This window comes from Porites lutea, chromosome 7, assembly GCF_958299795.1.
Source record: "Porites lutea chromosome 7, jaPorLute2.1, whole genome shotgun sequence".
Classification (NCBI taxonomy): Eukaryota; Metazoa; Cnidaria; class Anthozoa; order Scleractinia; family Poritidae; genus Porites; species Porites lutea.
The window spans coordinates 16,943,441-16,953,302 of NC_133207.1; the positions used below are offsets into that span (position 1 = coordinate 16,943,441).

At 40.5% G+C, this 9,862-nt stretch overlaps 2 protein-coding genes across 3 annotated transcripts in view; both read left to right on the forward strand.

The window, feature by feature from the left end:
• Window positions 1-9,862, forward strand: part of LOC140944521 (uncharacterized) — a 145,898-nt gene that overhangs the window by 86,608 nt on the left and 49,428 nt on the right. The window lies entirely within an intron of this gene.
• LOC140944875 (contactin-5-like) overlaps window positions 1-9,862 on the forward strand; it is a 70,802-nt gene that overhangs the window by 58,210 nt on the left and 2,730 nt on the right. The window contains exons 1-3 of one of the 2 annotated variants that reach the window (XM_073393977.1): window positions 4,924-5,264; window positions 6,592-7,175; window positions 8,050-8,577. In XM_073393977.1, the coding sequence (XP_073250078.1) occupies window positions 6,935-7,175; window positions 8,050-8,577 (769 nt within the window). In that variant the 5' untranslated portion in view covers window positions 4,924-5,264; window positions 6,592-6,934. Of the gene's footprint in view, window positions 1-4,923; window positions 5,265-6,591; window positions 7,176-8,049; window positions 8,578-9,862 lie in introns of those variants that run through there. The other variant, XM_073393978.1, reaches the window with a different exon arrangement.

A 9,862-nucleotide genomic window follows, 5' to 3' on the forward strand; every position in this document is an offset into this window, starting at 1 on the left:
AAGTCCGACAACGCACCGTGATTGGTTGAAGATGGATAAACATTATTTCGGCGGCGAGTTCATAGCAACAGCGGCTTCTTTTCAGGGATTAAGAAACCACTCCTAGTTTCGTACCGACTTGTAAACTTTGATTTGCAACTCGAAGAATTAACACTAACAGGCACTGAAACAACATTAGCAATGGACAAATTCTTATACCAACCACCGCGGTTGTCCGAAATAGTTGCGTTGTACTCTTAGAACGTGATCTACTTTTTTTTTTTCTATTGGCAAACTCTTAAAGAGCAAAGTTTAATTAACCTGTGTCATAAACAACTTATAAGTACCTAATTAAAACAAGAGTCCCATTGTTCTTTTCCAGTATGGAACCAACTGGTTCCACAGTTCATATTGGTAAAACTACCATGGTTAAGGACTAGAGCGGTTTTCACTTGACTGTCGTAGAGCGGTTTTCACTTGACTGTCGTAAAACCAAAACCAAAGTAAATACACTAGCCAACCAAAGGGCGTAGTAAAACCAAAACCAAAACCAAAACCAATCCCTTTCGACAGTCAAGTGAAAACCGCTCTAAAACCAAAACCAAAGTAAATACACTAGCCAACCAAAGGGCGTAGTAAAACCAAAACCAAAACCAAAACCAATCCCTTTCGACAGTCAAGTGAAAACCGCTCTAATAAGTTATAATCTTAACTCACTGTGAGGTACTCAGGGCCGTCAAAAAGTTCATCCTGGGAAACGGATCCTTTACAATTTTATTCGATGGTGCTTACTTTTCGTTCGCAGGTATGGTAGACACTTATGTCCAGAAATGCATGCAATGGCGAAAATGGCGAAACTGGCGAAAAATAGCCAGCCGCTGGCGATTTGAATTGGATGCCAAAAGTGGCCCCTTGGAGGCTGGCGATTTTGGCGAAAATGGCGATTTTGGCGAAATTGGCGATTTTGGCAAAAATCGCCAGATGGCTGGCGATATGTGGCAAAATATTCAAATTGTATGCCAAAAGAGGCCCCTTCAAAGTAGATAATTAAAGAGGTCCTTATAACTGTGAGGCAACAGTACTAAAAAAAAGCCCACATTACTTGCCTAATAAGAGGCCCCAATAACTGTGAGGCAACATTGATCAAATACAACTGAATCAAATATTTGACAAAACAGCTTTACCTAACTGTCAAACAACATTATTTTATCAAATACAACTGAATCAAATATATCTGAAAACAACAAATGGAAGTCGTTTCAGTTAAGCTAATATATATTTGTGCCATGTACTTCACAGGTTAAGTAAACATTTCCTTACTTTCGATGTCGCTTGACTTACCAAAAGTGATGTGATGCGCTGAAATATCACACTAGCATCATTTGCTTTTGTATGGTTCTTAATTCCTTTCAAAGACTTACAAGTCCACTAATTACTCGAGGTGAGAACTGGTAGTTTCGAAAACGAAGCACTCGAAAACGAAGACCGAAGCACGAAGCACCCAAAGTTCGAAAACGAAGCACCCAAAGTTCGAAAACGAAGCACCCAAAGTTCGAAAACGAAGCACCCAAAGTTCGAAAACGAAGCACCCAAAGTTCGAAAACGAAGCACCCAAAGTTCGAAAACGAAGCACCCAAAACTCGAAAACGAAGCACCCAAAACTCGAAAACGAAGCACCCAAAACTCGAAACCTCTGTAGGCTGTACGTCTTGCATGACGCAATCCGAATCAGGTGGAGGCAGCGGATGCGTCCGCACCTCCAAAGGTCCACAAAATCCATCCCAAGGTTTTATAAGAGCCTGCCAACTTTTTAACTGAACGTTTCTAGATGGGATATAATGTATTAATTTTATTATTGGTCTCGCTATACTTGATACATCTTACCTTAATATGCGTTTTTTCGGTACGCATGCATGTTTATGTAGACTTCAAAACTGTCCGTCAGCAGATTTTGGCTTATTCAAGTACGCGTGAGCAGTAACACAAAAGGTCTGAAACGAGGCTGAAAACGGACTGTGAGGCTCGCGCGTATTACTCTTACGCCACGCTTTACCGACTTCTTTACTGATTTTGAGAAGAAAAAAACCCGACTGTTTTGCAGTCTACCATATTGGATATTTATGACACTGCGTGATCAGATCAGATCAGATCCAGGCAGAATTTGTTGGGTGCTTGAGTAGATTTGAACTGCATTGGATTCGTTATCGAATACTCGTTATCGCGCTTGATTTCTGCTGTATTTACATTGGTCTCGTGTTTATAAAGGACAGACCGGTGTCGAGTTTTGGGTGCTTCGTTTTCGAACTTGGGTGCTTCGTTTTCGAGTTTTGGGTGCTTCGTTTTCGAGTTTTGGGTGCTTCGTTTTCGAACTTGGGTGCTTCGTTTTCGAACTTTGGGTGCTTCGTTTTCGAACTTTGGGTGCTTCGTTTTCGAGTTTTGGGTGCTTCGTGCTTCGGTCTTCGTTTTCGAGTGCTTCGTTTTCGAAACTACCGGTGAGAACTACCAAGTCCTTGAAATCATAATAATTCCTTGCCATGGACACTCTAACTTTTGAAGTTCGATGTAGACCTTAACAATCCTCACTGGTTACAATTCTCTTCACATTGGTTCCATTAAATTGTGAGGCAGCCTTAAATCAAAAGCGATTGCGAAACGCATGGTTCCTGGCTAAAAGATGCTTTCACGATAACCATTGTGTGCCCTTCATTCTTTTTTGGTTCTCCACTATACACATTATCTTCTTCCGTCGTTTTAAACTCTTCACTTTCTTCTCGCACTTACTTGTTTTGCTCTTTAGAGAAACGGTCCCCTAAAAGTAACGAAAGCCGAAATGTCCAGCAGCTTGCATGCGCCATTTTGGAATGTCTGAATTCGCTTATTTCCAATTTATGTACGAAATGTCACTTGTGCCCAATACTTCACCGCATTTATTGAACATAAACATTGGATCAAAGTAATAACTTGTTTGTCTCTTTCATAAAACATATCCCATTCAAACTAATTCTGTATCTTTTCATCAACTAGATATATAAAAAGAGAGTGTACATGTTTGTCTCGTTCTTAAAAAATGTGTCCCATTATTGCTTTATGAGGTGGGGCCAGAAATTTAGAAAATGTATTGCTTTTTGCGCTGAGACCACCAAAACAATTCTCAGTACAATATGTGTTCCATTAAATTGCTAATGCTAATGCTCGTCGAAACACGTCACCCGGCCTTTTTACCTTCTATTTTAACAATTGCCTGAGAGTCCCTGTGAACGACATTAATCGTTTTGCTTACATAGAGTGACCACCAAAGTCGGCTGGGAATGACACTAATCGTTTCTACTTACATAGAGTAGTTATCCAAAATCGACTATTTCAACATGGCCGCCGCGTCAAAATAACAACTACTAAACCTTACATGTTCATGTTCTGTGAAACTGCAATGAACCAGCTCATTTATATATACTTGTACGATTGAACGCCATTATAACAAACAGGATGGATATACAAGGCAATACGGACCATCTAATTATCTGAATGCGTAGCCAAGAACCAACCTGGATTCCTCATAACATATAATGTTGAACTGTCGCTATTCAAACAATGCCTACAAGCCTGGAAAATTAAAGATACCTATCTTGGATTTTTTGTTAAGAAAGTTGCCATGAACATTACGAAGATCACCATTTACTGATAATCGAATACAACTCGTTGGCCATTCGATTTGAATTGAGCAAGAAATTAGTTATAAGTGGTAATTCCCGACCAAACACTCTTGTCTGGGACGAATTTCAAATCACAAGAGGTTATCAATTAAAGGTAACAGCATTAAAAAAAAGATTAATGACACTTAAGTTACAGTAGCGTTGTCATTATTAGTATACAATTACACTATTGGAAACTTTTTATATTAATATGTGGTTAACTATTTGGCAATTAATAGCCATTTCAAAAGAGACCCTTTGCTATGTCATTTCAATTTGTCTTGACGAATTAGGTATTTCATCGAGTAATTGCCATTTCTGCCAAAACACGTTTTAAGAACGAGGCCAACATGCACTCTCTATTTTTTTTTTATTTGTGGTTGATGAAAAGATACAGAATTAGTGTATGCCATTTTCGCCAAAATTGTCACTTTCCAAAGGGCCCCTTTGCCATCTCATTTGAATTTTTGTTTACAGTTTGGCGATTTTGGCAATTAAGCGCCATATCTGCCATTTTCGCCAAATACGCCATTTTCGCCGAAATCGCCACTTTCCAAAGGGCCCCTTTGCCATCTCATTTGAATTTTTGTTTACAGTTTGGCGATTTTGGCGGTTAAGCGCCATTTCTGCCATTTTCGCCAAATACGCCATTTTCGCCGAAATCGCCACTTTCCAAAGGGCCCCTTTGCCATCTCATTTGAATTTTTGTTTACAGTTTGGCGATTTTGGCGATTAAGCGCCATTTCTGCCATTTTCGCCAAATACGCCATTTTCGCCAAAATCGCCACTTTCCAAAGGGCCCCTTTGCCATCTCATTTGAATTTTTGTTTACAGTTTGGCGATTTTGGCGATTAAGCGCCATATCTGCCATTTTCGCCAAATACGCCATTTTCGCCGAAATCGCCACTTTCCAAAGGGCCCCTTTGCCATCTCATTTGAATTTTTGTTTACAGTTTGGCGATTTTGGCGGTTAAGCGCCATTTCTGCCATTTTCGCCAAATACGCCATTTTCGCCGAAATCGCCACCTCCAAAGGGCCCCTTTGCCATCTCATTTGAATTTTTGTTTACAGTTTGGCGTTTAGGCGCCATTTTTGCCATTTTCGCCAAATACGCCATTTTCGCCGAAATCGCCACTTTCCAAAGGGCCCCTTTGCCATCTCATTTGAATTTTTGTTTACAGTTTGGCGATTTTGGCGATTAAGCGCCATTTCTGCCATTTTTGCCAAATATGCCATTTTCGCCGAAATCGCCACTTTCCAAAGGGCCCCTTTGCCATCTCATTTGAATTTTTGTTTACAGTTTGGCGATTTTGGCGATTAAGCGCCATTTCTGCCATTTTCGCCAAATACGCCATTTTCGCCAAAATCGCCACTTTCCAAAGGGCCCCTTTGCCATCTCATTTGAATTTTTGTTTACAGCTTGGCGATTTTGGCGATTAATTGCCATTTCTGCCATTTTCGCCAATGCGTGCATTTCTGGACATATCTCACAGATGCTTCAAGCCTTGAGTCTACGGGGAACGGATAATTATGGGCCACTTACAACTGTTCACGATGAACCGATTTCATCCTTACACAACAGTGACGCGGGTGCAGGTAAGAAAATTGGTAAATGCTTTTTTACTATGTTCACTGGCTGAGACATGGCACGGACACATGGCGGAGGATATAACGTCATTATAAATTTTCAAGAAGCTGTTTCTAACATCTGCGAAAACAACTCATAGTCGCACTTCTAGCACGCAGCCAGTCTTGGGGAAAGGGCAAGCGACAGTGCCTGGGACCAGACCGGTGACCGCTTTTATATTAATTACAATTAACAGAGGTTCTGTTTAAGCTGTAACTTACTGAAAATTTCGTCCACTCAGGTGCTCTGGTAACAACTGTTAAATAGAGCTCGACCAGCTCTAGGCTGGCCGCTTAATATGATGCCAATTAGAAAAGATTCGACTGTAATAGCAACAATATAGCAACCCGAGGTAGTTTTGAAAATTCAACAGTGTTTCCTTGAGAACGTTTCCCAAGTGTTTGCATGGGTTTTCATATACGTGCATTAAGAGGAGAGCCTCTCTATGGGCCGTTCCTGCAGACGTCGTTTTCGTGGTGAGTTTTCCTTAAAATCGTTAGTTTTTCAACGAAATCGTCGCATATCAAGAATTGTTGAGAGAGGTAACATTGTTAGCGAGCTCAAGCACCCGGCGACGACAGTGAACTAAACGAGAAAATAACAAAAAGCAACAGAGCAAAACACTGAACGTGCAGCCCGGGCGTGCAGCATACTTTTTGGCACGACAAACTCTGTCAAACTCAGTGACCGGGATGCATTGTGATCGATCGTCTTTTTGATTTATTTCTAAGATCACCACGACTTCGATGTCGTCGGAAATACCCATAGGAGCTAGCGACAGTCTTAGAGGAAGTATTTTTCAACATTCGTTTCAGTTGTTTTGCAATGTCTGAAAGGATAAAGGTCATTGCAGGCAACATGACGTCATAGCCAAGATAGACCTGTAACGATTACAGTTTGATTTTTACCGCTAAACGATGTCAACAATATTATTTAACACACAAAACAAAGACACAGGAAAGAGTTTTAAAAAAACAGTGTAAAATGCCCGGCAAATGAAGTTTGACGTTTCAATTTGTACTCTAAAATGTCCGATGATTAAATTTAATAAAGGGATCAGGTGGCTTTCATAATAGTTAAGGTAACATAATGTTCTCTTGTATTAGGTTACTGATTGTCATCCTACAAGAAAACATGAAGCGAACATAAAGTCAAATTAAGAATGATACTCGCAGTAATTTACCCACTTCGCGAAATTGTGATTACGTCACTTCCACCAAAACATAAAGGTTTTCTGCGGCATTTTTTGCCCTCCTTATAATCAATTTATCACCATCATTGTTTTTTTCCTTTTAGTTGCGGAAACACACAGTCGCTACAGACGCAACACTAAGGAAAAAAACAAGAACTCGAATACCAGTGTAACTGTCAATCGTGAGGTCAAAAGAGAGTTCAGCTAGCCCTGAGTAGCCTGGTCTGCACGGTGCATTGCCCTAAAGGAATTAGGGGAAAACGTGGCAGGCCTGGTCCCCCAGGCAAGCATGGTCCGCCTGGACCTCACGGACCGCAAGGACCTAAAGGAAACAAAGGTGCTCAAGGTGATCAGGGACCACCTGGGCTTAAAGGCGATCAAGGCCCTCAAGGGCCCAAAGGTGACCCTGGTGAATCCATCTCAGCTCCTTCAATTGTGTCCCCTCCGATGTCCACGGTGGTAAACGAAACTGGTATAGCCTCATTGCAGTGTGAGGTTAAAGGAAATCCAACTCCTCAGGTCACGTGGCTGAAACAGAATTCCAGTCTTTCTTTTAACAAAAGAATTTTGCGATCAAGTGGTGGCCTGATGATCAGAGATGTGACGTCACAAGACGGAGGAGAGTACACATGTGAGGCAAGAAATATTCTTGGAGTCGTGAACTCTTCGGCTTCTTTAACTGTTCAAGGTAAATGTTTCCTTAAGTCTTATATTACGTAACTATACAGCTACATAAAAATGATCAGCTGTATTCTCCGTGAAGAAACATCTACGCGATTGGACACATACCGAGAGTATTTTTTAAAAAAATTGTTCTGATGATTAAGAAATCTTAATAAGGGGCCCATAAGCTCCTGATTTTAAGTAACCATTTGTTATCCACATTTTTGTGATCGTGGTAAATTACTTTCTGTGTTTTGGATGTGTACTAAACAAAAATTCTAGGACGTGACTTAGACTTTAAAAAAGTCCTTCGTCGGATTTCGTATACCTATCGCGACTTCGTCCCTCGCGGTTGGCCGCTTCGCGGCCAAATAAGGCTCGCTCCGCTCGCCAAGAGGTCGACTTGTAGCAAGTCTAGACGTGACTAGGTGACTCATGGATTAGACGGATGTATAGTTAAACCTGGCCCACAACTTCAGGTCAGTTTCCCCCTCTACAATTACAAGTAGGAACTAAATCATACCAATTTCACTCTCAAGGACTCGATCAAATTATTTTTCTTGTCCACGATTTTCATTTATTTCTCTTGACGGATAAGAAATCGTCGTAATTTCATTACTGTCATTTGCTTGCACCAACTCAATCATTTATTCACAGTTAATAGAATGTTATGTAAAACGCTTGTGTACAGCGAAGGATAAAATTTCTGATGGGGACAAGGGTATTACATTACGCACACAGAGAAAAACAAAATTAATATTTAGTGTAGTATACATATCCGAGCTCCCTTTCAGGACGAAGCGATTGTCGAAAATACAAAAATAACATACTTTCTTTGGAGTTTTCATCACATAATTTTAGGGAGAAAAGTTTGAATGCTCAACGTTTGTTTCTTGCAGTTGCAGCACTAATTATTCAAAAACCTTCGTCCGTCATCGTTGAAGAAGGAGAAAACGTAACGTTGCTGTGTAAAGCTAGTGGTCGACCGACTCCCACTGTCACGTGGGTAAGAGCGTTAGGTCATCTACCTAAAGGAAAGATCGCCGTGCTTGATGGGAAACTAACTATACAGAACGTGGCCAAGGCAGATAGCGGAACTTACTTATGCTCAGCAAAGAATTCCCTTGGAAAGGACTCCGCGTTTGCACTAATAACCGTGACTGATAGGCTCAAATTTATCCAGACTCCACCCCTGAGAGTTTCTACAGAAAAGAAGAGCAATTTGAGTTTGAACTGTGCAGCTCAAGGTACTATAGTGATTATTTGGAAAAGAGCGGGACAAAGTCTTCCTCAAAATCACGTTGTTTATCGAAACGGAACTTTGCTTCTAAGGAATTTTAGTCGAAACGATGCCGGGTCTTATACTTGCGTGGCAAAAAATGTTTATCGTTCCATTGAGGCAACAACAGTTGTACATGTTAAACTGGGTAAGTATTAAAAATTAATTCAAAACATGCCTAAGCCAAGTGAAACGATTTGAAAACCACACACGACCAGTGGTTTGTACGCTTTAAAGATTATTATAAGACATATCTAGTAAAAATTTACAAGGTTTTTTAACCGGGAAATGACGTTTCCTTAAACGCTTATGCTTGTTTTACATACTATTACCTTTTATCAAGGAAACTTAAGAGATGAACATTTTCATCTTTTTTTTTTTTCAGTAACTAGCCTCAGCTGGAGTATGCAACTCAGTGATGATCTAGCCTGAGTATCAGGCCTTCTTAAGGGGCTAGGGGAGAGGAAATTTTAGATGGGGGAGGGGGGAGGTGGAGAAGAGAAAGGAAGGCCTGACACAAAACCATTCAGCAAATCGTGCGACACATCCAAAATCTGGATGTGGCAGTGATAGGATAACACACAATACCCCCTGACGTCACCGACCGCAAGAGCGATCGGCATGGAGAACCCATTGAAATTTTTCATAGATGTTTTGATTTCATGTTACCGGTATGTGATACTTTTATGGACAGAGACGCAGAGAGGAATTCAAAAAGGCTCTAGAGGTCGCTCTCAAGTTCTTTCCTGGAATAAAAATAAAACCTGAGCAAGAATTGTGTTTTCGCGGAGTATGGAAAAACGTCATATACCAGCTTCTGCCGAAACTATGTCCGAGTATTGGTTTCACAAGATCGGGACAAAGAAGACGATATCAGTGTTTCAGATATCTAAGTTCCGATTTACAACATCCTGCCGTTAAAATGGTATTGTTACTGTAAATGAAAATAGAGCGAGGGATAGCTGACAGCACCAATGCTTTTAAAAAGGTTGACTTTGCTTGTGGCGGTTACGATAGCGTACGTGATTAGAAAGGTGTTACGAAAACTAAGACCCTCGAAAACTAAGAACTAAGACCTAAGACCCGTCTTAGTTTTCGAGATTACGAAAACTAAGACCCCCTAAAATCGAATCCGTCAAAATATAAAGTCAAATTGTAACAGAAATAGGTCTGATCTGTCAAATTATATCATGTTCGATCCTTTCCACCGGGTTTTAGGTCAAATTTAACGGCAAATTTAGGGGTCTTAGTTTTCGTAATTTCGAAAACTAAGACCCCTCTTAGTTTTCGTAATTACGAAAACTAAGACCCCCACCAAAACAATCTCTAAAATTTCTACAAAGTCGAATTACGACTGTTTGAAGACTATAATCCTTAAGACAAACAAAAACTACTATCATACGCGTGCTGATCTACGATCCGCTAACAATTTG